At 41.5% G+C, this 27,799-nt stretch overlaps 2 protein-coding genes across 3 annotated transcripts; both read right to left on the bottom strand.

Moving 5' to 3' along the window:
* Positions 1 to 2: 2 nt before the first annotated feature.
* Positions 3 to 2,745, bottom strand: LOC124870948 (discoidin, CUB and LCCL domain-containing protein 2-like). The gene is made up of 2 exons (XM_047369821.1): positions 2,611 to 2,745; positions 3 to 775 (listed from the first exon to the last, which is right to left on the bottom strand). The coding sequence occupies exons 1-2, from the start codon at positions 2,720 to 2,722 to the stop codon at positions 387 to 389; spliced, it is 501 nt and encodes a 166-aa protein (XP_047225777.1). The 5' UTR covers positions 2,723 to 2,745; the 3' UTR covers positions 3 to 386.
* A 7-nt stretch (positions 2,746 to 2,752) lies between these two features.
* LOC124870947 (discoidin, CUB and LCCL domain-containing protein 2-like) lies at positions 2,753 to 27,165 on the bottom strand. Of its 2 annotated transcripts, XM_047369819.1 has the most exons (13): positions 26,761 to 27,159; positions 18,810 to 19,034; positions 14,031 to 14,168; positions 10,663 to 10,714; positions 10,504 to 10,576; positions 7,544 to 7,677; positions 7,399 to 7,439; positions 6,977 to 7,192; positions 6,230 to 6,354; positions 5,648 to 5,795; positions 3,110 to 3,259; positions 2,937 to 3,030; positions 2,753 to 2,864 (listed from the first exon to the last, which is right to left on the bottom strand). In XM_047369819.1, the coding sequence occupies exons 1-13, from the start codon at positions 26,846 to 26,848 to the stop codon at positions 2,768 to 2,770; spliced, it is 1,581 nt and encodes a 526-aa protein (XP_047225775.1). In that variant the 5' UTR covers positions 26,849 to 27,159; the 3' UTR covers positions 2,753 to 2,767. The 2 variants fall into 2 exon arrangements, with proteins under 2 accessions (XP_047225775.1, XP_047225776.1); XM_047369820.1 differs by lacking the exons at positions 2,753 to 2,864; positions 2,937 to 3,030; positions 3,110 to 3,259 and adding an exon at positions 5,491 to 5,519 and having other exon boundaries at positions 26,761 to 27,165.
* Positions 27,166 to 27,799: the final 634 nt, after the last annotated feature.

The following is a 27,799-nucleotide window of genomic DNA, read 5'->3' as shown; positions in this document are numbered from 1 at the left end:
GATTCTTAGAGGAAGATTTGAATGTAAGAGACTTCATAAAACATGCAGTGATTGATTAGGATAAAACATCTGAAAGGGAGGGTCCAGGGTGGAAATCACAGCTTCAGAAGAGCACAGATGGACATCACAAACGGGGACAAAGGTTTTATCAAACAGTAGTCAGCTCCCTCCTTTCTTTTCACCAACACATTCATCGTAGTTTCAGTGGTAGGACTCTAAAGGCGGCACACAAGCAATCTGTGGCCTTGCAGAACAGTTCAGGAAATACAGACATCTCCAGCTGAATCTAAAGCTAAAGGTAGTGTTCACTCAAAGCCAAGTTCAGAAACCCTCCCAGCTTGATTTTTTTTTCACCCCCACTCTGGGCTCATCTGGATTCTTCAGCTCTACTCCGTTGGCTTTTGAGTTTTTCTCTGAGGAACCTGATAGATCAGATCTGGAATGGGTGTGGTCTGTCCATTGGCATTTTTAGGTGTGTCGTACGCCGACCCGCCAGACTGGCTGCTGTCTGTCCATGTGAGCAGTGAGGTAGGCCCAGAGCCCACAAAATTAGGTACTGCGGAGGGCAGGTGGCAGCCCATGTCCACCATGATCGGAGTCGCGTATTCGGATCCTGATGTTGGCAGCGGTTCTGCGTAGGGGTGGTAAACATCCGGTGGGATGGGTGCGTCATAAAGGCCTTGATCCAAGTACCCTGGTTCAGGCCCTTCGTCTGGTTTAAAGGTCGAACGTGCACCTAATGTTGCCACACCACTCACCAGTGGTTGGGCATATTCTGTGAACAAAACCAGAACAGAAGATCAAGTCAAAGTTTTGGTGCATTCTCTTTGTTCAAATCCAGAGTTCCCTACACAACCAAAACATCTCAACTTAGGTATTTGGTGAAATTCTGTATAATTGGGATAACTCTGACACCTAGAAGTCTACTGAGCACTGTCATGTAAATCCCAGGAGCAAACGTATGTACACACACAGGGGTTGGACAATGAAACTGAAACATCTGTCATTTTAGTGTGGGAGGTTTCATGGCTAAATTGGACCAGCCTGGTAGCCAGTCTTCATTGATTGCACATTGCACCAGTAAGAGCAGAGTGTGAAGGTTCAATTAGCAGGGTAAGAGCACAGTTTTGCTCAAAATATTGAAATGCACACAACATTATGGGTGACATACCAGAGTTCAAAAGAGGACAAATTGTTGGTGCACGTCTTGCTGGCGCATCTGTGACCAAGACAGCAAGTCTTTGTGATGTATCAAGAGCCACGGTATCCAGGGTAATGTCAGCATACCACCAAGAAGGACGAACCACATCCAACAGGATTAACATCCAACATCTCCCATGGCCTGCACAGTCACCAGATCTAAATATTATTGAGCCACTTTGGGGTGTTTTGGAGGAGCGAGTCAGGAAACGTTTTCCTCCACCAGTATCACGTAGTGACCTGGCCACTATCCTGCAAGAAGAATGGCTTAAAATCCCTCTGACCACTGTGCAGGACTTGTATATGTCATTCCCAAGACGAATTGATGCTGTATTGGCCACAAAAGGAGGCCCTACACCATACTAATGAATTATTGTGGTCTAAAACCAGGTGTTTCAGTTTCATTGCTACATTCCCTGTAGTTGCCCACCTATAATTTATAGAAATCCCATTAGACACCTAAAGGTCTTGTTAGCACCAGAAGTTTTAAGGTGAGGCTTACAGCATGGGCACTGAGGATGCTCTGCAACTATGCTGCCCCATAATCATGAAACTAGGATGCACATAGTGTTCTGACACCTTCGTATGATTACCAGCATTAACCCGTCTGTTAGACAACACAGGCCAGTCTTCCTTTCCCATTTGCATTATGATCCTTGGCTGCTCGTGAAACGTTTACCGTTTCACACCTGTTCCTTCAACCACTTCTGATGGATTCTGACCACTGCAGACTAGGAACCCCAAAAGAACCATCAAAATTAGATCCAAGTCTACCATACCTTATTACCTACCTTCTTATCGTTGCCCATTTCTAAAACATAAAACTTTAAGACAAAATGTTCACTTGCTGCCTATATACCCCACCCACTAACAAGTCCTATAATAAAGAACTAATCAGTGGTATTCACTTTACCCATCGTAGTCATAATGTTATGCTTGATTAGTGTATACTTGATTAAGAATATTTCTGGTTTTAAAAGGAAAATCAACAATTTTCCAACTTTGTTGGACTATGACATCAGAACTTCTCTGATGGACAGAAACTGATCATCAGCTGACTGTTTTGGATTTAAAAAATGAGACTAACAGATATTTAACCACCAGTAGTAGTATGGGACTGTGCATAAAGGCACCATATTTTCCAATCCTTCTCACAAAGTCAATCAGTAATGTGCAAAGATGCATAGATAAATGACAGTCAAGTTCCCATTACCTCATATTTGAAACCAGCATTCTATCTAATGGCCACCAGGGGGCAGATTCTGAGGCTGGAAAAATGTATTCTTGTATAATAGTCTAAGGAAGTTTAAGAAATGTTAATAAACTAATAATAAACACATGATTAAACAATGTAAGTAGCATATAAAGGGAGCTGATATTTATCCTGGAGTAACCACAGTGAACAGTTACCTGCATGCAGTCTGGGTACGGCGCTGCGTCCCGTCAGCTGCCCGACCTCAGGCGTGCTGTAGCGAACCGAGTCCTCTGTGTCCACCATCTTGGACGGCAGCAGCTGCTTCATGCTCTTCCACCAGTCTGCAGGACATCAATAATGAGTTGCAGAGCTTCAACACCACTGCACACCCAGACCTACCTGACAGAGCGGTGACGTACCTGTGCGATCCCAGTAAGGAATATCGTACGTTCCCTCTGCACTCTTTTTCCTATAAAGAGAACAAATGGTCATGGAGGGGAAAAGCGTAGGTTTAGGAGATATAAGAAGAGAAGATGCGTACTTATTCCTCCAGTGGCAAGCACAAGCCACCGTCAAAATCAGAGCGGTCAGGACCATGACCGCCACCGGTACCAGAACTGCTGTCAACACCACATCTGGGAGCGAAAATACAACATGAAGTACAAAACACAGATCGACAGTAAGGATGAGAGGCTTTATTCCAGTGAAAGCTACCTCTGCCAGTGTGAGGAGGCATTGTCGTGTTTCTGATGTCTGGGGTTTGGGTGGTTTCGATAAGATGAGGCGGATGCTTCGTCTTCGCAGGAGGTGGAGTGGAACCAGAACCAGAAGTGGTGAACAGTTTTGGAACAGTATTCAACCTCACTGACCAACAAGAAAAAAATTGTTTTTGTAAGTTAAAACCTTTGCTCGAGTTTCTACGCATTTTAAGAAAGTTTAAAATTGAATTCTTTCCTACACCTCAATGTTCTTAGAAGTTAAAAGTTAATACTTTTACAATAAAAAGTATTTTTTGAAAACCAGGAGAAATGCTACATTGGGGGCAAAAAAAACATTCTTTTATAAACTGCTTCCCGTTTTCCCAAAACAAAAGAAAATACAGTTACTCTTTGTTGGGATCTGCATTGCCAGCTAGTAAAGGATGCCCAGTAATCAATCTGACTTTTTATTCATTGTAAAGTTGTTTTAATTGTCTTTGTTTAAAATTTAACATGCTTTAACCCTGGAGTTTTCCACATGCTGCTAACAACAGTTTTTGGTTCAATGTGGGAGCCCTTAATTAAAAGAAGTGATTATTGATGTAATAGACCAACACAAAGTAAAACACAGTACTAAAGTGGAAGAAAATGGTTTACAAACTTATTTTTTCCCCAAATAAAATCTGAAAAGTGCGTTATGCGTTTGCAATCGCTCCTCTGAGTCGATGCTCGCTTTAAAACCGCAGACCGCCGTTTGCTGATATTACACTTGCAAGTCAGAGATTTCTGCCCATTCTTCTTAAAATAGCTTAAGCTTAGACAGAGGGCGTCTGAGAACATGAGTTTTCAAATCTTGTTCTAGCCCATTCCAAGCTGAACCTCTTTTCAAGCCTCTAACAGGTATTCTCCCAGGTTTGTCCGGTAGCTCCATCCATCTTCCAATTAACTCTGACCAGCTTTGCCATCGCTGCTAAAGAAAAGCATCCCCGCAGCATGATGCTGCCACCACCATGCTTCATTGTAGACAATGGGGGGTTTTCACATGACGTCGCGGTCACGTGACCGCACTTCGCGACCGCCATCTTGGGTGGCAGCTGCAGCCTGTTTTCACTGTTTAAGCATCATCAGTGAATCAAATTCCAGACCATTCAATTTAACTATAGGGAAAGCTTGCATAATTGTGGGTTGTGCTGCGCGTGGTGGTCAAGACCAGCGTCTTGGACTCCGGCAGGGCTGCCTTTTATGAACAGCCAAGGGCCGGAGGGGGTCTGGTTTGGGGACCAGTGGATTTCTTCTATTCTTTTTGCAGATGACGTGGTCCTGCTGGCCCCCTCTAGCCAAGACCTACAGCATGCACTGGGGCGGTTCGCAGCCGAGTGTGAAGCGGCTGGGATGAGGATCAGCTCCTCCAAGTCCGAGGCCATGGTACTCGACCGGAAAAGGGTGGCTTGTCCTCTTCAGGTTGGAGGGGAGTTCCTGCCTCAAGTGGAGGAGTTTAAGTATCTCGGGGTCTTGTTCACGAGTGAGGGAAGAATGGAGCGGGAGATCGACAGACGGATCGGTGCAGCTGCCACAGTAATGGGGACTATGTGTTGGTCCGTTGTGGTGAAGAGAGAGCTGAGCCGAAAAGCAAAGCTCTCGAATTACCGGTCGGTCTACATTCCTACCCTCACCTATGGCCATGAACTTTGGGTCATGACCGAAAGAACGAGATCCCGGATACAAGCGGCTGAAATGAGCTTCCTCCGTAGGGTGGCCGGGAACTCCCTTAGAGATAGGGTGAGGAGCTCGGCCATCCGGGAGGGGCTCGGAGTAGAGCCGCTGCTCCTCCACATCGAGAGGAGCCAGTTGAGGTGGCTCGGGCATCTATACCGGATGCCTCCTGGACGCCTTCCTCTGGAGGTGTTCCAGGCACGTCCCACCGGGAGGAGGCCCAGGGGACGGCCCAGGACACGCTGGAGGGACTATGTCTCTCGGCTGGCCTGGGAACGCCTTGGGCTCCCCCTGGAGGAGCTGGAGGAGGTGTCTGGAGAGAGGGACGTCTGGGCGTCTCTGCTGAGTCTGCTGCCCCGCGACCCGGTTCTGGATAAGCGGAAGACGAGTACATTTATTGCAATAATATTCTGGAAAGGAGTCTGCCAAGACCGTGAGCTGATCAGTTGATTCTGAGCTGGGTGGCAGCAATCTGCCCTGCAACCTAGCACTAAACTGAGCTATCACACCTTGACCAGCTACACGTAGGATGCAATTTACCTTTACTATTATGCTGTAAATGTATTATCTAGTAATTTAGCTTTCCTTCCACTTCAGAATTATGCACTACTTTGTGTTGGTCTATCACAAACAAAAATCACAATAAAATAAATGTATGTGTGTTTTTTTTTATTATTACCTTCATTTAACCTGGATGTCCCATTGAGATCAGACTATATAAACCAAATAATACACAAAAATAAAACAAATGTGAAAAAGGTAATGGGGTAATGGGGTAAGAACACTTTTGTGCTATATCCAGACCTGAAGGCATCCTTACTAATGAACAAACTTCCTTTACCTTCAAGAACTTGGCAGCCGAGCAGCTCTAGCTTAAGTGCAATTCTCTGGTGCCACAAGGTGGGATTTATCCTCACTAAACGAGCCTCGATCGGAGGAATGAAGTTATTCCTCACCTCGTGCAGGTAGTTGATGTTACCTTGGAAAATCTAGCACAGAAGAAGAAGAAAAAAATCTTATTCACGAGTGCTAGAAGTCAGGAGTGACACAACAATGAACAACAATTGTTTCCCCACTGGCAAAGCTGGCAACTACTTTCTTTCACACAATGAGGAAGTGTGAAAATTCCCCAGAGGGAACCATCACAGACAGCGGCTCAGCCACTCAATCCATATCCTTTCATTATTAATACCAGAATGTCCTAATTCGCCCATCACAGCACTTAACTCCAACCACTGCCTCCTCTCATTTCCTGCCATCTACATCTTTCAGTCAATATCAGCTGCTAGGGAGACGAGCACTCCTGCAGTGCAGCTTTATGGAATGAATTTAACCATTTACACTCATTTGGAGGGAAAAAGCATGAAAGCAAATGACGTAATGGTTGAGCAAGGAGAGTTTATTGATTTCTCTTTTTTTGTACCTTGTCTTGTGTAGAATTTATTTCCCTGTAGAAATGCCACTCCTTGCCGTCTTTGCTGTACTGAACCCGGTACGCTGACACAAAGTACTGGTACTCCCTCAGGCCAGAACCTGTGGTGATGATGCCTGCAAGGACGGACAAACAGGAGACAGTCAGATTACCGATAAAAACTAATTAAGGCTGACGATATTAGGAAATCTCGCTATGGCGATAATATTGATAAATATTGTGACGATAAAATCAGATGTGATTTATGCCTATTTTCTTCGTTCTCCGTTTCTTATCTGTGCTTCCATCACTCTGTGACCTTTAGCATTTTGTCGTTTGTGTCCGATCGGAGCATCTGCTGCCCTGAGACTCTGTCCAACTGCCTAAACATTACATTAGCATGTAAAATGCAAGTTCATAACACTTGGAATATATTAGCCAACGTGTATGTCACTCCAAAAAGTCCTTTGCAATGTAAATATTGCACTCACTAATAGTACAATAACGATATGTTAGCAGCCTGAAGACCAACACTGTGTTGCCATTTCTTTAGTTTGGCTGAATGCTTAACACCGGGACTGTAACTAGTTTCATGCTTCACAGAGCGATCGCTAAGCCTTTGGTTGTGTTTGTCCGAGAAGTTAACAACTGTCCACTAACACATGCTGAGTAATTAAACGTTTTTTTGACAGCTCAACAGACTGAAATAGGCTGAGGCAGATTTTTGAAAACTGGACATTCAGGACAGTAGAAACACACCTGTGATTCTCTTCTCCCTCTTGAGATCAACCTGCAGCCACTGCTGCCGGTCGCTGTGTGAAGGAGCCCAGGGCAGCCCGGCGTTCTTCAGCCGAGCTCCGGATGGCCTCCACACGCTGCGCTGACCGCTGGTGGTGTTCCAGTCCCACACAGACGAAGCGTTGAGCTGAGTGTCCGCAACTCCGCTGGACTCCAACCCCAGCGTCCCGTAGCAGCCTGAGAGGCACAGATAATACAGAGGGAGGGTTTGTACAATATATGCTTTTATGTATGTTGGGACAAGGCTGCACATAAATTAGTTTCTTTGGTTTTTTTTATAAGAAAAAATACACTCTTTACATTTAAGTACATGTACAAAAGCTGATCCGTACAGAGCTAGAAGGGTTGACAAGAATGAAACAAAAACTGAAAAATGAGCTCACCATTTGTTCTGAAGGTGAAAAGACTGTCAGACAACGTTCCTCTGAAAGAAGATAAAACAGAAACCATGAAGAAATGACCGAACAGAGCCCAGTGAGGTAGAAACTAGGGCCAGTTTTGTGCCCCTGCAGTGTCTGCATCCCTCACCCAGTGGAAGTGACATTATTAGCCAGTGTTCCCTCGTAGTGAGGAATGCCTTTGCTGCTCACCACATGGATCCTCCCTCCCACAGCATTGGACACCACACCTGCATGGACAGCCGCCACGCACACAGGGGACGACTGCAGGGAGGAGCAGAGGGAAGGAAGACTGCAGTGAGATATTGTTCCTATATACTTTTACAGCCCAGCACAGAATCCCAGGATCCATATCTGCTCAACTGTGAGAACATGCAAGCTACAGCTACAGTTCAAATAGGTTTTCAAGCTGGTGGTAAAAAAGGGCATTCAACGAACAAATGACTGGAACAACTTAACATTCATCTTCAAACTTCCAGAGATGCACAGAGAAATCAAAGGTTGATCACCCAGCCGGAAACTCAGAAATACAGTTTATTCCTGATCAGTGAAGGCACCATACATACATACATGTCAAAATTATTCATACCCCTGGGGGATTTAGATTTAAAATCATTTACGAAATGACACCGACATCTCTCAAAACATAATAAAATAATGTAAAAGGTCCACAAGTTTGGAGAAAAATAATTGATCCTTTTCACTACATTTTATAAAAAATATAGCATGGTAAAAGTTGATTACTCTCTCATGACTACTCTCAATCAATGTGAACACTTTTTTAAAGGTTGGACGCCGCTGCACAGCTTGCTAGAGGTATGGCAGAAGTCACAGCCAGTAGAACAATGGGAATAGGCCGAAATTCCTCAGTGGCTCCAGTACCAGTCGTTTAAAAACACCCTGATAAGCTCTCAGTGGAAAGAGAACCATTTAAAGTATCTCTGGAAAATGATAAACAATGTTTGGACATGTAGAAAATAAAAAGCTTTGTCAGTATGAAAACTGCGTGGACATCTTAGCTTAAAATCCGAGGAAAAACAGCTCAACTATCAATCAATCAAGGTAACACTTCAGACCCTCTCCAAATTTATCTTGCTAGTTTTTTTTTATTATCAATTAGAACTGGGATATGTCTCTGATATTACGATTTATTCTCAATACTAAAATGAAGTGCTAAATGTATTACTGAGACCTGTGCTAGTGAATTATTGCAAGACTTCCATCGAAGGAGCCTTGCAACTTTCAACCATTGGAGGTTCTGCAGTTTCTCCATCATGATGGCTTCATAAATTTTGATATAACAAGTAAATACTGGTTCAAAGACACAATGGGCATATAATACAACTGCTGATTCTTAACAGATCCGCCAAAAACCCCGACAAATACTAGTAGTTATGCACTTAAAGGTTAAAGAACCAACTAGAGTTGCATAGTATTTGGAAGATATGCATTTAACGTATAGCTGAAAAAAAAGTACTATGTGGATATCGGTTATGATTTACCCTTATTTTCCACATTCCTGTCTTCTCCATCATCCCCTAGTTCCCACCACCCTCCATGGCCGTTACCATTTCACTCACTATAACATGTGGACACCAAGGGCAGGAAGAGTCCATTCTACTGGCCAGATATGTTACTGGCATGCAGAGCGTTAATGGGCGGCAACACAACTATAACAGCACACCACATATTGCCTCCATGAGGTCATTTGCGAACAACGATATTGCTTTTGGGATTCAATGTGTTGTAAAGTTCTAGGATTAACCCAAAATTGGCCATTTTTAGCAATCTGAAGAAAACAACATTTGAAACAAGGATTATTGAGATGAACTCTAATTGAAACTGTTCCTGTACTTTAATTGGATTAGCAATTAGAAACAGTTGAAGCAATGACCAATAAGTAGAGGTGTTTGTGACCCACTACAGCGCCGCTGCTGGTTTTATTCATTTGAAAGCGAGCTGGTGTCCGTCCTGCTCTACAATGCGATCATTTTAACCTTCAGACTCGGGCAAATAAAAGCTGATGAGTCAGGATGATGTCAACTTCTCTGTACAGAAGACAGTGGGAGCCACTGATGGGAATGAGTCACTGCCGGCTGCGTTCCTGTCCAAACCTGCTTCCACATCACAGAGAAGCTGACAAAAATCCAGATTCCCCTACGAGGAGCAGCTCCTCCGTTTGGGCAGCTGCTCGAGCTGGAGTGAAATTTTATTACGGAAAAAAGACCCACAGTGGAATTCACAGCTGAGAAGATTGTGGGAAAACTGGTGGCCCACAGAGTGACGAGTGCATGAGCAGCATACTTGGATTTACACACGAACGCAGCAGTTAAAGGCTCCCGCAAGCCATCAACACCTTCAGCGTGACTCCTAAACCTCCCTAAAAATCATACGCCGCATCATGGAGAGAGCTTTAAGAAACCGCTGCGACAAAGTCACTGCATCCTGCCTCCAACGAAGAAAACCACACACTTAAACACACATGTAAAATGAGATGCAGAAGCAAGAAACTAGATACGAGACAGACTGAAAAAAAGTAAGCGGCAAGATTGTGATCTTGGTGGAGCGACTCTTATGTTGAATCATGCATCCACAACCACCCCTACACCGTCCAGAAAACAAGATATGAATGAATGGCATGCACGCACGCAAATGAAGGATCCCGGCACACTCACACAAAATGTCCCGCTAACCTTTCAATAACACAGACTCATTCTGCAGGTTTTTGCCTCTCCAGAAACACTCAACAAGCAGCTCTGCTCGACACTCTCCTGCAGCTGGACTAGATTACAGGGTTATTATTTTCAGCCTAACTATTATCTAACCTCCCTTTCACCCAGTGACCCTGCCCCTCCTCTGTTCCTGTGGGGTGCCTCGCTCCCCAAAGCACGCCCCCGCGCTCCTCCCTGTCCTCCCATCTGCCAGGAACACCCTTCCCTCCATCGGCCAGCAAAAAAGCTCCCAAAAAAATGAAAACAAATATGAGTCATGAGGTCATCATCAGGAGATTAAGCAATATGACCTTAGGCACGGCAGGGGTTCTGTGAGGTCATCAGCCGAGGACAGAGAAAGGCAGTGACTGCTACCCACCTCTCTGTATCCATTTGGTACAGTTCCAGAAATCTCCTCTGTAGACGTCAAGCAGCCTGCAGGACAGTATTTACTATGAAGAAAGAGACACAATGAACATCAGGCCAGTCTTTAAAAAAATAAAATGCATTTAATCAGTACAAAGCATACACTGTTCACCTGAACTCTGCCTCTGGAAAATCAGATCCTTTGTCAAGGCAAGTGATTAGATCTGCAAAAGCAAACAAACACCATTAGAACTGGTTTATCTGCATGTTGCTGCAAAACAACTGTTCTCTCCTCCTCTATTAAAAGCAAAAGCCACAACGTTTCCTGCAATCAGTTGTATAAATTATAAACCACAAGTCCTCAATATAGGAGACATTGTTTTACAAAACCAGAACTACTTTTAGGAATACTATTAAAGCACAGAAATCCACCATATGGGGTTACAATTTGAACAGATCAAATTATTCTTGATCAGCCCCTTGCAAAGGTTTTCACACCCCTCAGACTTTTCCACATTCCGACAACTTTGATCAACAAAATTAAACGTGGATAAAGAGAACCTCTGTGAACATCAATGCTTGCCACACATTGTGGGATTTTTGTCTGGACTGCGACTTTCTAACCTGATCTACAGCATTCCAGTGTAGCTCTGGCTGCGTGTCTACAGTGGTTTAGGGTAGAACTCTAGAAGCTTGAACAACCATCTCAATATCAACTCCAAATAGCTTCTCTGTCATACTGAAGAAAAGTATCCCCATAGCATGATGCTGCCTGCACCATGTTTCACAGTGGAGATAGTGTGCTCAACATGGTGCGAGTGTAAGCAGCAGAGCAGGCGTCCCCTATACGAAGAGAATTAGTCTAGTTAGTGGTTCGACTGCTGACCTCAGGACCTTTGTCTTCACCAGTTCCTGTCACGAGCATTAGCATCTCAAACACTAAGGAAACGCACCTGGTGTGGGCATTAAGGAAAGTGTGAATTCGTTCAGCTGGAGCAGAGTGTGAATTAAATATTATACCCAACCAAACTTTGCATCCAAGCATTCCTTTACAATAGAGATATTGAACGCACTGATACTACAAATATGTATGTGATTCAATATCTTGCTCTGCTTTTCAAAAGGCTTCAATTTAGGATCAAATTCCCTTGTTATACATCCAACAACTAACCGTGGGAGCGATGTCAAATGTTTTGCCAATTAGGGAAGCATGTACAAGATGAGTTAAGCAGACAGTGACATTTCTGTGTGACCTCTATACAATATCTGGGATCAGATCAGAATATTCCCACGGCACTGCTCCTAGTATGTTCAACTGACTTACTTCAACCGTCCTGGATTTGTCCTTATTGTGCTTCAAACTACGTCCTTTAGTCATCACAAAGAAAAATGAATCTCAATCTATAAACCTGAGGAGCTTCAATTTCAATTTTGAACTCAATGTCCTGAATGTTTCCGTGTAAACTCTGAAAACAACAAAGTAGCCCTGCATTAATCTGGGAGCCCGTGGGAAGACAATGGACGATAAAACACACCAGTCACGTCTCACTGGATGATGTGGGCTGCTGTGAATGTCACGTAAACTTTGTGGTGACTTGCAGCCTCTCGCTGTCTTGACCAAGTTAATATTGTCAAAAACAAAGTTAAGCCAGTAAAAACCCACCTCAAATCACCATGGTGATCGGATAACGTCATTGTTCAAGCTGCCCACCCACACTCACCTAAGTGATCATTTTCACGGGATGAAAACACATGCACCATGCTTTGTGGTGGGGAAAAAATGCCACCCAGTGTGATTCAGCCAAGCCCAGATGACCACTGGAGCTAAATAATTGAGGACACGTAACTGTGCTCCATCTCACGTGGCTTCAGTTCGTCCCTTGCCTGTTATGTTAAAACCTTAGAATATTTCTGTAATGTGCTGACAAACATGTGAACCGATGCCTGAGTCATCCTGACATAAGGCAAGATTTTTTACTTTCTAAAAACACAAATACCACATTAGGAAAGTAGTTCAAGCTACTAACTAGCAGACATTTAGATACACTATATAAAACAAGACAACCTATTTTAGATCACTGACATTAAATCAGACTAAACTTTCCCTGTAGATCAGATGTAGATCAGGATTACCAAAAATGATTTACATTTGCTAAAAACGTAGTAATGATGTCACAGCTATAGAAACTCTGATAGGTTAATTCGCAGCTTTTGGGTTAAATGGATGCACACCGATGAGTGTATTTTAAGGAAAAACCTCAAACACAGTGCGTCCTTGTGTAACATCATGGAAAAATCTGAAGAAACCTGCCAAGACATCAGGAAGGGACCTCCACGAGTCTGGTTCGTTTTTTGGTACAACTTCCAGAAGCCCGAGGATGCCACATTCATCTGTTCAAACACATCTATGCAAGTATCAAAACTGTGAGAAGGTCCAAGTGTCATTATGTTCACGAAGGAAACATGTTCTGTGTCCCAGGGATGAACATGTGTTGCTGCTGTGTGTGTGAATCAACCGAAGAACAAAAGCAAAAGACCTTGCGAAGATGCTGGCTTGACTGCTAATGCATTTGGTAGCAAAGAATCTAATTTTAAGAGACATCTTGTGCGGTCCGCTGAACCTATATTTAAAATGTTTGGCCATAACGATCGTCAAGCACTGGGAACACCACCCCAAGTTCAAAGTATGGAGGTGCACGCATCATGTTGTGGGGATGTTTTTGCTGCAGTGGACACTGATAGACATCATCATTAGGAAACAACATCACATGGAAACATTGAAGAAGCATCTCAAGATATCAGCCAGAATGGACATCCAAGTGAAGAAATGTCCCTAAGAATCTCGCCAGATAAGTTACAATGTGGCTTAAAGAAAATAAAGTCAATGTTTTGCTGTGGCCATCACCAAGACCAGATCTCGGTCCCATAGACAACTTCTGGGCTGAGCTGAAAAGGTGTGTCTAAGTAAACCAGCCTACAAACCTGACCCAGTCACACCAGTTCTGCTTGTGAAAGGATACCCACAACATCTGACCCATGTCACCCATGTCAAGTTCAATGGGCAATTCTACCAAATACTAAGAAAAGGCATGTAAATATGAAGACAAAGTCTCACTTATTGTTTGAGAATTTAGCAAAAAGAAATAATTTTGGTAATCCTGACAGATGCGAAACAGGAAACATTCTGATTTAAAGTCAGAGTGAGAAAAAATGGTTGTTTTTTTATACATCTGGTTTCAACTGTACATCTGACAAGGTTACAGCAACAAGCTGCCAGCTTTTAGACAAACCCATATGTTAAAAGATTTGTGTAGGAGTTTTTCCAGGACAGTACAACTACTCCATAGCCATAAAACTAAAGCTGAGCCACAGAAAGAAAACATCTGTGACTAACACAATCAATCCTAGCAACTCTTACCCCCAGGGCCAAAACACAAAAAGAACCAGGCTCAGTGCTTGAGTCTCGTAATTAAAACGAATGCCGCTGTAGAATGGAGCAGAAAAATTGAATAGTGCCGAGTAAGCACACAGCCTGCATACCTGAGTGTTCAGTAGTGGAGTAGGACAGGTAGAATCCACGCCCAGTGCGGTGCATCCCACTCATGAACTGGACTGTCACCTGGTTACCCGAGGACTCGACCAGCTCATCGACATTCTGACCCAAACCGCAGTACTTTACTGTAATGGAAGAGATATTAGGTGACTAGAAGAAGAAGAAACAATGTACAGTAGTAGTTTAAATGGCTCCATGTGGACTTGGGTGGGAAAAACAAAGATTATCTAATTGTCTTTGGTGGAATTGTGAAAGGGAGGTCCAATCGGGTGACTGGAGACACCCAATCAGCACCCAATCAGAACCCATCCTATTCTGATTAGTTAGTTGCAGTGACATATCACAGTAAAGTAGGTTTTTATAACAGTAGATGGCTTTCTAAACCTCTTAATAGGCATAAACCTGTACTAGCTTCTCAGAATATAATAGCCTTGAGTGAAACTACCTGAAAATGTACACAAAACCCTGAAACTAAAATGTGTAGGATGACGTAATTGTTTTTTATTAAAAATAGCAAGGAAAGCCACCAGTACTCCTACTGCTGGTAAAATAATATAACATTGATTATTTTAACATTCATAATTTCCATTTAGTTTTTTTGCTTCATAGATACTTGATAAAAAGTATGGAATGGATACCCAATATGTTCAATAGTAGTTTTATACTGATTATTGCACAGATTATTGTATCTTTTTGTTTTGCTCTTTATGGGGCAAGAGAATGGTAGCCTGCTTTCAGCCAGCCGACTGCCAATGTGCAGCAACATAGGGGGAAAGGGCAGCACTGCATACTCTATATAAAGCTTGAGAAAAATCAGGTCACTCCAGGACTTTGGTTTGATGTCTCATTCAAGGTACACTAAACCGTAGGAAGGAAAATATTAGCTTAACTCTTTGAAACTTCGGTATACCTCGATAACAGGCCCATGCCTTGCCTTCAATTTCACAAGAACTGCACAAATATCAGTAGCTCTTTGCAGGCTGTGTACAAACGTGTGCAGCATAAACCATGAATCTGTTGGTGTTTCCCCACAACCATTTCTGCCAGCCTTCCCTTAATCACAAAAAAAATAAAATCAAACTTGAAACCAAGTTTAATCCCAGACCCAAAATAATAATAGAGGCAGCACAAACAATGTACTCACAAAAGCACAACTGAGTTTAACCATAGCAGGACTTTATACGCCTCCTACTTCAGGTTATCCTTCAGGAGCAGCTGACTAAAAGATGACTAAGTCTGAAGATTTAAAATCAACTCAAATCATGACACTCCCCCACGCAGTAGGAGGCATTTATACAGGTCCTTCTCAAACAATTAGCATATTGTGATGAAGTTCATTATTTTCCATAATGTCATGATGAAAATTTAACATTCATATATTTTAGATTCATTGCACACTAACTGAAATATTTCAGGTCTTTTATTGTCTTAATACAGATTATTTTGGCATACAGCTCATGAAAACCCAAAATTCCTATCTCACAAAATTAGCATATTTCATCCGACCAATAAAAGAAAAGTGTTTTTAATACAAAAAACGTCAACCTTCAAATAATCATGTACAGTTATGCACTCAATACTTGGTCGGGAATCCTTTTGCAGAAATGACTGCTTCAATGCGGCGTGACATGGAGGCAATCAGCCTGTGGCACTGCTGAGGTCTTATGGAGGCCCAGGATGCTTCGATAGCGGCCTTTAGCTCATCCAGAGTGTTGGGTCTTGAGTCTCTCAACGTTCTCTTCACAATATCCCACATATTCTCTATGGGGTTCAGGTCAGGAGAGGTGGCAGGCCAATTGAGCACAGTGATACCATGGTCAGTAAACCATTTACCAGTGGTTTTGGCACTGTGAGCAGGTGCCAGGTTGTGCTGAAAAAGGAAATCTTCATCTCCATAAAGCTTTTCAGCAGATGGAAGCATGAAGTGCTCCACAATCTTCTGATAGCTAGCTGCATTGACCCTGCCCTTGATAAAACACAGTGGACCAACACCAGCAGCTGACACGGCACCCCAGACCATCACTGACTGTGGGTACTTGACACTGGACTTCTGGCATTTTGGTATTTCCTTCTCCCCAGTCTTCCTCCAGACTCTGGCAACTTGATTTCCGAATGACATGCAGAATTTGCTTTCATCCGAAAAAAGTACTTTGGACCACTGAGCAACAGTCCATTGCTGCTTCTCTGTAGCCCAGGTCAGGCGCTTCTGCCGCTGTTTCTGGTTCAAAAGTGGCTTGACCTGGGGAATGCGGCACCTGTAGCCCATTTCCTGTACACGCCTGTGCACGATGGCTCTGGATGTTTCTACTCCAGACTCAGTCCACTGCTTCCGCAGGTCCCCCAAGGTCTGGAATCGGCCCTTCTCCACAATCTTCCACAGGGTCCGGTCACCTCTTCTCGTTGTGCAGCGTTGTCTGCCACACTTTTTCCTTCCCACAGACTTCCCACTGAGGTGCCTTGATACAGCACTCTGGGAACAGCCTATTCGTTCAGAAATTTCTTTCTGTGTCTTACCCTCTTGCTTGAGGGTGTCAATAGTGGCCTTCTGGACAGCAGTCAGGTCGGCAGTCTTACCCATGATTGGGGTTTTGAGTGATGAACCAGGCTGGGAGTTTTAAAGGCCTCAGGAATCTTTTGCAGGTGTTTAGAGTTAACTCGTTGATTCAGATGATTAGGTTCATAGCTCGTTTAGAGACCCTTTTAATGATATGCTAATTTTGTGAGATAGGAATTTTGGGTTTTCATGAGCTGTATGCCAAAATCATCCGTATTAAGACAATAAAAGACCTGAAATATTTCAGTTAGTGTGCAATGAATCTAAAATATATGAATGTTAAATTTTCATCATGACATTATAGAAAATAATGAACTTTATTACAATATGCTAATATTTTGAGAAGGACCTGTACTAGTATGGGACACGTAAACATTGCATTCTAGCAAAATGAGTAGTGTTTCTTTCCCCGTCCTTGGTCATGATTTTCTGGTTGATCAGCATATTTTCCCAGTTACTTTGCTCACATCTTTAAAGGATTAACCCAGAGGAATGTCACTTCTAAAAGCCTTTTGATAAAACATGAAATGTAAGACCAGTGGGGACTACATGGCACAGGATAATCCATTATGTAACATTATTAAGTTGTTTGCAACAATAATTTGTTCGGACTTAATATGACCTATATTTCAAGCGGAGCATTTATTGCCTTGCACCCATTAATATTGTTGTTAGCTTGCTACTGAGTTGACTGGTCTGGTGCCAAGTCTGATGGTTGCTCAACATAAATAAAAATTATATAGAGAGCACCATAATAACAAAAATATCAAATCCCTTGCCTTTAAGACTGTATAGTATAATGTAAAAATGCAAACACAGACTCCTTACAGTTCAGACTATTTAAATCTGGGTAATAGTTTGGTCACTGACATCGTGCCTTTGGACCGAGTTTCCATGACCAGTACAATCCCCTCACAAACAGCTCCTGCTTCCAGCCTTACGCACACAGTGGGTTTCTGTGGTTCTGCTGGTGGAACCGTCAAGAACACCAGGAAAACCAATTCATTCTGAGAATAATTCTTCTCTTATTGCCTCCCACACCAAGAATTCCCAAACTCAACTTGCACAGCAGTATGTTTCTATGTACTTTAGCTTATGTAAGTATCATGTGCCAAAGGGTTGGCATTGGGCTTGAGGATGGAGGTCCGTTGTCTCAAAGTAGAAGCTCTCAAAAAAAACACTCAGACATGGAAAATTCAGCTTTGCCTGAAAGTCATCAAGGCCAAAGGACAGAGCAGACAAGTCAGGGATGACGTTGTGCTGAAGTTGAAAACAAGGTTAGGAAACCGTGCGATATTTGAAAACGTAGCAATAATAACACACCCTGTGTTTAAGTGTTAATGTCTTTTTGTTCTGGGTTCATAGTAAACAGAGGTCCCAGATACTGAGTGGTCTTATCCAGCTACTGGAAGACAAAATTCAATCTCAATCTAACAAGGGTTTATGGAAAAAGTTGCTTCTGGCTGATATCTGCTAAATTAAAACTGCTAAAGGACGGATCACCCCTTTCCCCTTAAAACCTGGCAGTTCTTCACTAAATGCATTACATATAGCTACGCATGGACTTTCAGATAAACTTGCAAAATAATGTGCAGCTCTAGTTTGGTTATTAAAGAATATCCACCTGAACTGTAAGCAAGGACAGCATTCATCAAAAAAGCACCAAAAAGGCCCATGGTAACTCTGGAGGAGCTACAGAGATCCACAGCTCGGGTGGTAGACTCTATTGTCTAGGACACCTGTTAGTCTTGCACTGCATAAATCTGACCTTCATGTCAAGAAGAAGACTGCTGAAAAGCTGTAAGAGGTCTCATTTGCCACAATCTATGTAGCTGACATATTAATGGGAAGAAGGTAGGCTGGTTGGATGAGACAGAAGTTTAACTCTTCAGCCTACTTGCAAAACGCTATCTGTGGCAGAAAACCAACACTGCACACCACCCTGAACACACCATCGGAACAATGAGACAAGGTGGTAGTGGCATTATGAAGCTGGTCTGAGATGATGGGAAAATGAACAAAGCTAAATCTAGAGCAAAAGAGGAATGGGCAAATATTTCAGTCGTCAGGTGCGCTAAGCTGGAAGAGACACACCCCGAAAGACATGTAGCTGTAATTGTGACAAAATACTGTGTCTACTAAGTATTGACTGGGCAGGGCTGGGTACAGAAAGAAAACCAGTCAGTCACTTTCTTTGTTTTTTCACTCTCACCAATCTCACTCCTTTCGGGTCCGATGCCATCGTAGAGGCGGATATAGTTGACCTGGCAGTCACTGTCCTGTATGTCCAGCAGAGCAAATCGAAATTGGATCCTCTTTCCACGCGGTACCGTGATCTCCCACTCACACACAGCGTTGTTCGGGGATGTCCTGGGATACCCCAGAGAGGACAGGGTCCCGCTGCTGGGGCCGAGCACACTGGGGCCACATCCATCACCTGCAGGGCAACATAAACACACAGACTTTAAAAATATTTACAAAGCAAAACCAAAAAGAACGTATTTTATTAGGATGTTACATGAGTAACCATTAATACAGCCAATACATGATCCGACAGTCTTAAAGTTCCCTGTTTTTGAGTTCAACAATACTAGTTTTAATCCATTAACTAATTAAACTACATTTGCAAAGACTTAATACCCCTCGTCAGTCCATAGTTTCAGCACCAAAGTTTTCACTCATTTAAGTTAATTTTGAAATATCAAAACCTAAAGTTCACATTTTATTCTGGGCCGATACATCTACAGTGTTCAGCCTTTTCTACAGTGGAAAATAAATAGAAGGAAGCAAGCAAGCAAACAAGAAAGAAAGAAAGAAAGAAAGAAAAGAGAGGAAGTAAGGGGGTAGGACACAAAGAAATAAATGAATTATGATATGGAGGAGGAATGGCACAATAAAGGAAAGAAAGAAATGACTAAAGGCAGCAAGGAATAAATAATAGATAGGAAAGATGGGCATTGGACACAACGGCATAAAGAAGGAAAGACACAAGTAAGGAAGGCATAATGACAAAAGAAGGGAATACAGAAGGGCACAAGGGAGGACAGAAGCAGGGAAGGATGCATAAAAAAGAAATAAAATAAGGCGGGCAAAAAAGGGAAGGATGGAAAAAGTTAGAGAGGGTAGAAAGGCATCAGGAAAGCAAGAAAGGATAGAAAGAAGGGAAGTAGGCCAGGAAGCAAGGAAGAACAAACTAAGGAGAAAAAGAAGAAAATTTGACAAATTATGGTCTGGCTAGGAAGGAAAAAAGGAAGCACACAAGGAAGGAAGGGCGCAAAGAGGGACAAGATAGTGAATGAGGTGAGAAATTCCATTTCCTTTTTGTACAGATTATAGACTTTGCACCTTTTTGTGTCTTCAGCTACCTTAGGAAATAATAACCAAATAGGTTTGTTTTACCTTAACTCAACCACAGTTTAACTTTGAATACGACTCTGGCTTTCCCATATACTCTCTGCTCTGAACAGTCGTGGCCAAATGTTTTTTTTAAATAAAATTTACTGCTTCAGTTTTTATGGTGATACTTTGCATCATGTCTAGGTTACTTTTCAGATTAATCAGATTATATGCCTTTTTTTCCAAAATGAATAAAAATTTACTTAATTACAAAAACCAAGGTTGTATTGTCACATTATGGGTTTGTGGCCAGGAAACTCCACAGTTTTAACCCGATTGAGAACACATTATTGCTTGGCATAAACTTTATGTATTTCTTAATAATATCCTTTGGAATGAATGAAATGTTTATTATTGAAACTTCAACGTAACACAGAAACAGACAAAAATATAACACAGCAGAAGTTGTGAAACTTGAGAAAACTTGAGCCAGTTTTAACAGTTTTGGCCTTGACTTAATACAAGATCCTCTTTTTGACCAAATGTCAGGTTAACATTCACATGTAATGACTGCTTCATTTAGAAACTGTTGTTGCATCTCTGTGGCACAGCACCTTCTTCTTTGTTAGGAAAACAGGGAGCATTACCCTCTCCTCCCAAATCTTGTCTTAACTTCCACATTTCCTCTTTAGCTGATTTATCTCAGGAACCTTCCTGGTAAGTTAGAAGTTTGTGGCATTTTGAAACCTCATTAGTCTGGAGAGTCCATAATTCACGATCTCTGCTGCGGTAAAATTAGGTGGAGACTTTAAAACTTGCACCAACTCACAATTCTTTACGACAAAACAAGAGGTCAGAGTCCCAAACCTTGCACAGAGCAGATACTGTTCTGCTCATGGGGCGTTTGTGACCGCTTTTCCCACCCATCAAAATCTACTGTGAGGATAAGTCTGCTCCATATATGTGTTGAATAGTCACAACCCCCACAAAAAATAAGTACACCTTGACATGCACAGAAAAATTGTTTGGTGTCAAAAATCTGAGGATTTACAACTTGATCAGAAACTTTCTGTTTGGTGAACACAACATAATTTAGCACCAACAGGTTGCACTGACAGCACTCATTAATTGTCAGATAATCTAGACAGATTAAAATGACATGAAATTATATTTCTTTTACATTCAATAAAACCCAATTTCATACCGATTGCTCTATCACACAGTGTGACATCTCCTCTGCTCCCAATTTCAACAACTAATGACTCACAACAGGAAGGCCAGTAAAGAAAATACTTTAAATTCTTATTTTATATTTTCTTATAGTTCTTAAAGACAATTTGTACTCAAAGCTTTCCAGGAAGCACAGAATGAAAACTGGCAACCAAATGGCAGGTAACTTATTTGTCTAACGACAACTTCATTTGAGGCAACTGTGGGAAAAATAGTCATCTTGCAATCAGAAACCCGCAGAAAGTTGCACGATCGATTCCAGCTTCCTCCACTTAACCCAAAGCTGCCTCCCAATCTGCGCAGCGGTTCATGCAGCTGGGTGAATGTGTTAAAGCCCTTTAAGTGGTCCATATGACTAGAAAAAGTTCAGGGCATCGATGCTTTCAAGCTGGAGGAATCTTCTCGCAAGCTTCTTAGAGGACCAAGTAGACCAGAAAAACAAACTCGTCTTGGCTTTCTCGTTTACCCTTTAATCTCTAAAACATTTCTGATAAATTAAGTGTGTGCAGCATTCCGAAAACACTGTTTTGTGTATCCATTTACATCTTAACAACCTCAGCCAGCTCCCTGGAGAAGCCTGGAGCCCCTGAGAGTTAACACCTCGCACTAGCTCAACAATTTGACTTTGCTTTTAAGACAAAAGGTCTGAGTTACACATTTCTGCACAGAGCAAACAAACAATACTGTTCATGAGGCTAAATTAGACAAATTACACATCCCCAGAGTTCCACTGATTACCAAGAATCCAATGAAGCAAACTGGGGCTCAAACGTTTATCTTTTTCAATCTGTAAAATGTACTTTGGACATAACTCTTCTGTGTGTACCATCACAGCTTTAAAAAAAACCAAAACAATTTCCAAGAAGTATTTACAGCAATTTGCGCAAATACAAAATTGTTGCCTTTTGAATAACAAGAAAACTACTTTTCTTCTTCCTAAAATATAAATGTTGCATGTTTTTGACACCCATTGCAGCCAATATGCTAAGGAATTCACAGTGAGTTCCATTGGTATCCAAAAGACTTCAGAGTTCTAAGTTGGGAAAACGCAAATAAAAATGCCAAAAAAGTCAAAATTCAAACACAGAAAGTAGAATCTCCCCTAGCAAACCTGAGTTTATTATTCAATATGGCTCTTGCGCATATGAGACGTAGTCAACGTTGCAGGAAAATACTGCTCTCGTGCAGTTTTAGCAGTTATGTACGTGAGCCTATTTAATTACTGTTTGAAATTACCAGATTAAAGGAATGTGTTGTTATTCGTTTGCATAGTTGTATGGGAGAGATGCAAGTTTATAACCTACCTTCTCTGTTCGTTTATAAACTTGTTTATTCTACTAGAAAAGACCTTGCCTGAATGGGAAAAATGGGAAAAAAGCATTTATACCTTAGAGCTGAAGCACAGAAAAACTGTTTTCTTTTACTACACTCTTCAAAACTAGGTAGTAGTTTTCAACATTCATTTCTTTTAATACAAAAAAAAAAGCTGATTCCAAATTTTAAAACTTGGAAGGTTTCCATTTCAAATCATCACCTAAAAATAATCAGACAGATAATGACTGTTAGTTACCTAATCTGAATCTTTATCTGACGAATGAATGGGCTCCGTGGAGTCAACACTATTCTACACAGACACCAGGATTATGACTGAACGCCTGAGAACACCAACACACACAGCTGAGGAATTGCCTGCATCTATGCTTTTTAAACAAATGGGGGTGTTTTTAAAACTCCATGCACAGCCTGTGGAGGATAGTAGTGGCACCGGAAACAAGTTCTGTTACAGACTTGTGTGGTTCTCCATTTACATCTGAAGTGGAGCTTCACAATGCATTGAATCCAAGAATCCATTGTCGCAATATTCGATGTGGCCTACACCCCAATTGCAAAGGACTGCTTTGATGCATTATTTAGTAGACTATTGCATTTTCGATGAGATGCATTAATGTGTGCCAAAAATCGCCCAGTCAGATGGATGGACTTTCTGCTCTTGATGCAGACTCTTGATGCGGACTTTGATAAAGAATTTTAGTGACTTAGATCCTAAGACTCATAGAGAGTGGCAGGGACTTTGTAAATCTGTAAAAGAAAGAGTGAAAAAATGTGGGTTAAATACAACTGATATCCTCAAGTATTCAACAATAATATAACAGCCCCACTCTGAATTTTGGTCTGAGAATGATATTAAAGCAAACTTTATCATGCTTCAGCTCCAAGAACTTAGACCACATTAACGACAACTAGCAATACAAGTTATTAACGCACAAACATATACTGCAAATATACAATGTTCCACTGTGGTAATGTAACCCAGCTGCACCTGTATTTGTTTATTCTGTTGTTTGAGGGTTTACCGTCATACTAGTGTTGTTTCAGTTTTGTAGGTAGTGTCCCTTTAAGTGTTAAGCACAACGTCATTTTAGGACTGCAGTTCCTAGGGGAAATCGCAGGCTTTCAGAACTGCAGCAGAACCGCGACGCGTGTCCCTGTCTACATTCTGGACGTGACCTGACTGACGCCTGATAATATGTATTCATGCTAGGTGAGCACTGTAAGTAAGATGTTATGTCATCTGTATGTCTTATTATTTTATGTACCAGGTTGACCGTAATTTGGTAAAGTTTTGGAGGCCAAATGTACATTTTGCCGTGGGCTGTTTGACTTCAAATAACCACTTGCAAGTCACATTTTAATTTCTTTCAATGTCCAAGATGTGTCGTTTTGGATAAAATAAATCTTATGCTGACTGAACTACTCATATGTGATTATATTTCTGTGATGGAGGTTATTAACCTTGTGTTAGAACGAAGCTTATAGCAGTTCCTAGGGAAATGTACAACCTTTCTGAACTACTGTGGAACCAAGAGGTGTGTGTCTCTGTCTACATTCTGCACGTCACCGGACTTCTTGATGTCCGCCAATATGTTTTCCTGCTAGCGATTGTAATTGTTGACGAACCACACGAGACGGAGATTGCTGGGGTTGTCCTGCATCTGTGGAGGAGTGCAGGCGCCATCATCGTTCCTAGTGGTCATTCTCAGTCAGGAAAACCACGTTCATCTTATTTTCTTTCGTATGTATCACACACACGAACACACACAAAGAGCTCTATATGAAAACAACATTTTGCTGGCCAACACTTATTCTATTAGTTTGTTGTTGTTTTTTTTACTAAAGACAACAGAGGAACAGTCTGATAATTTTATTTTTTCATTTTAAGGACTGAGAGGAGTTCATTACCTGTATTTCACTCTAAGTGTTAGATTGATTATTTTTGTTACTAGATTGGGTGTGTATTAGTCCAGAGATTTTGTGCAAACAGAACTGGTTGACAGTAAACTGCAAAACCTGAGTAAATTATATTCATTGGTTACTAACTTATTCATGTATAGCAGCCATACTGAATTTAGAGATCAGGGTTGGTGAGAAATGTTAGATTTTCCCAGCTGCAGTCCAGCTTCAGGAAGCCTGTTCATTTTCCCATCTCAAAACTTAGAAAGGTTAACTCTTGAGCAAAAATCTGAGAATTAAAATGCATCTTCAACCAATCATGCAGTGGCCAATGATAAGACTGCTTTTCCTTTTAAAAAGGCCCCAGGGCAATTAGCCTCTTTTTCAAAATGTCATCTACTTAGTCACTGAATTATTTATTTTGATAAATAACCGAGATTAATAAATCATAGAAATTCTTTAATCTCACTCATAATTTAAATGTGTATTATTTTCCAAAGCTTTCATATCACACTGTATTTCCATGGATTGTGGTTCTGATCACGTTTGGGCTAGTTGACTCAAATTAAATATGACTATATAGATTATGACCCCTCATCAAACCAAAACACCTCTGAGAGACCTCCAGCTAGCAGATATTTTCCAGTGGAGTCACATAACCACATCGGTTTTCTAACAGGATATGAAATTACTCAATGTGGGTCAGTACAAAACGCAAAGCAGTGAAGCTCTTTTCACAGAGACCAAAAACAAAAAACTGTTTTAAAATGTCAACATCTGTTTTAAAAGAGACATGTTTCTGATGGGTTCAGATGGGTTTGTTTTATTTTAATGAGTTAAGTTATTAGATAATAACATGTTCAAGGCTAACGGACGGTAAACATACCCAGAATATACCTCCTCTATATGTCTTTACCCCTATTAACATAGTTCTTAGTCCAACCAAACTATTTGGTTTATCTGAAGACGAGTAGAATGATTTTAAACCAACCTTAGCCGTAATTTAATATTTTTACCTATCTATACACTCAAAACAAACAAGCAAATTACCTGACTTTTATCATAACCACTAAAGAGACAAAAAAAAAAGTCAGCAAACATTGTATTGTGAAGGTTAGCAGGAAATGCCATCTCAGTTTCTGTGTTGTGGTAACGGGTTGACATAGTTAAAACCTTATCTTGCTTCAGCCCAAAACACCTCCTATTTTTAGCCAATCCTTCTGCGTAAAAGCAAATGATCAGGTAGAATGCTGATTGAACCAAAAAATATTAAAATGTGAGGAGATACAAACAAGTAAAACGAGCAAACCAGACCATTGTAAAAAGCATTCACATCCAGCTAAAACTTATGTTATTAACGTTTGCTGATAGGCCACTAGTGGCAGAGGATTACTTGTGTCGCTTTGGCTAGGTCATATTCCATTTTAAACTGTGCTGTAAGAAATGTTGTCAATATTACTTTTTTTTATCCCTATTGTGGACTCATAGCTGTGATGAAACTTTGCAGGGACAATCCATAGTGCCAAGTGGATATTTTGTTAACCTTGAGTTATGCAAGAGCCCCCCCCCCCCCCCCCCCTAGGGGACATTATCCAGATGAGTAGGACAAAAACACGCCAATGACTCACAAATGTTACTGAAAACCTGCAGAGTTGTGTGCCTATTTGTGTATAAAAAGTGTATAAAAGTACTGATACTGCAATAAAGAAATGATACACTAGGCCCACGTGTTTACACTCAACTGCTACCCCACCCCCAAAGGGTTAGAATAACCCAATCCACCTAAATGTAGTTCAACTAACTCAAGATTATTATTGGACCCTTAAAAATAACTGAATGTTTCATTTGATTCCAGATGCTCAACATATAACCCAATGTGATGCATCATTTAGTTATATTTATGGCAAAGAAACTGCCCTAAATTATTTAATGACGTCGTTTTGTAAAACAACATATTAAAAGACCAAACAAATGGCAAATTTAAATGGTAAATAAGACTACTGGGATACTGAAATCGTTAACATACGGTTACATTGTTGGTAAGACACATCCTTTCAAGCCTGCTGTTCATTCGGAATACACATTTACAAAATAACAGCCGAAAACGCCAAGTTTCAGGAACCGGTTTGCCTGGTTTTCCCTGGGCCGTTTTCCACCCAAAACACCAACCTCCACAGTGCGTGGCGTGAAGCAGAGCCCACGTACACCGACACACGGCCATGTAAGGCAGGTTTCAGTAAGCGGGACAAAAAGACGTCCTAAAAGTCCCCTAAGCAGTGTTTAAACGCCTTAAACCGGGACGTGTCCGTGTATTTGCGGTCGCACAGACCTCCCACCGGTTATCGTCGCAGATGTGTGGCACCAACCTTTCTGCCCTCGACAGCCCTCCGCGGTGAGAACGATGAGCACGGACAGGACGAGCACCCTGGCCCCTGTCGGTCCCCGGCCCACCATTACCGCTCTGCCCGTAGCAGCCTGCAGTCCGAATGCATACTGCTCGCTTCTGGCCCCGGCTGCTGCTGCACCGCTTCAGCCTGGACGAAGGGACACAAGACGAAGACCAAAACTGTGTCTAGTCGAAGGCGGATTAGCCCGTTTTCCTCCCGTGGACGTGTTTTGGTTTAGTTTAAATTTAACGATGGCTTGCAACAAGCTCACTATGGAGGAGGTCGCCGCTCCACACACACAACCAATCTGTGGAGATACTTCCTCCACGCAGAGACTCCTCCTCCGGACCTGGGAATAGGATACCAGAGTCCCCCCAAGTGGTCTGAATGATCTCCCACACACACATCAATGCTAAGTGGATCCACATCCAGCTGATTTTATCTGCAGGAAACAATATTTAAAATAAAATATTGCTGCTTAATAGCTGGATAAGCTGGACTATCTAAGAAAATGTAGCTGAAATTAAAGAAAACTATGCCATTTAAATAGCTGGACTATTCCACAAGGGACATTGAGGATAAAAATAATGGATGTCAATAATGCATTTCAATAGATAAGACTATCTAAACAAAAAACAGAAATTCTGGAAAAAATTGTGTATTTAATTAGCTAGACTCCATAAATTAAAGAAAAGGCTGGACTATCTAATAATACATTAAAATAAAATTAAAAGAATTTTGTATTTAAATAGCTAGACTATCTAAAAAATACTGGAAAATGATGGGAGATGTTGCATTAAATAGCTGAATTATCGCTACAAATACTTAAAATAAAATAAATGTATTGCATTTAAACAATATAAAAAATAAAATATTTTGCTTTTAAATAGCTGTACTGTCTAATGGAATAATTAAAATGAAGGAAAAATAATGCATTTAACGAGCTTTTTTATCTAAAAAATTTTTTTTTTTTTAGTTTTATTTAAATAGCAGTTATATCTGAAAAAATAAATATGAA

The sequence above is a fragment of the Girardinichthys multiradiatus genome, chromosome 7 (genome assembly GCF_021462225.1).
Source record: "Girardinichthys multiradiatus isolate DD_20200921_A chromosome 7, DD_fGirMul_XY1, whole genome shotgun sequence".
Lineage (NCBI taxonomy): Eukaryota > Metazoa > Chordata > Actinopteri > Cyprinodontiformes > Goodeidae > Girardinichthys > Girardinichthys multiradiatus.
This window is presented reverse-complemented; position numbering and strand designations above follow the sequence as displayed.

Bases quoted from the DNA above. Each gene is read 5' to 3' on its own strand.
- LOC124870948 (XM_047369821.1), bottom strand. From the start codon at position 2,722: ATGAAGCAGCTGCTGCCGTCCAAGATGGTGGACACAGAGGACTCGGTT. The intron at 776-2,610 runs GTAACTGTTCAC...TTTTGTTCACAG, and splicing joins CGTACCCAGACTGCATGCAG to AATATGCCCAACCACTGGTG.
- LOC124870947 (XM_047369819.1), bottom strand. From the start codon at position 26,848: ATGGTGGGCCGGGGACCGACAGGGGCCAGGGTGCTCGTCCTGTCCGTG. The intron at 6,355-6,976 runs GTGTGTTTCTAC...CCGTCCTTGCAG, and splicing joins GAGGGAGAAGAGAATCACAG to GCATCATCACCACAGGTTCT. The intron at 5,796-6,229 runs GTACAAAAAAAG...CTTCTGTGCTAG, and splicing joins TAAATTCTACACAAGACAAG to ATTTTCCAAGGTAACATCAA.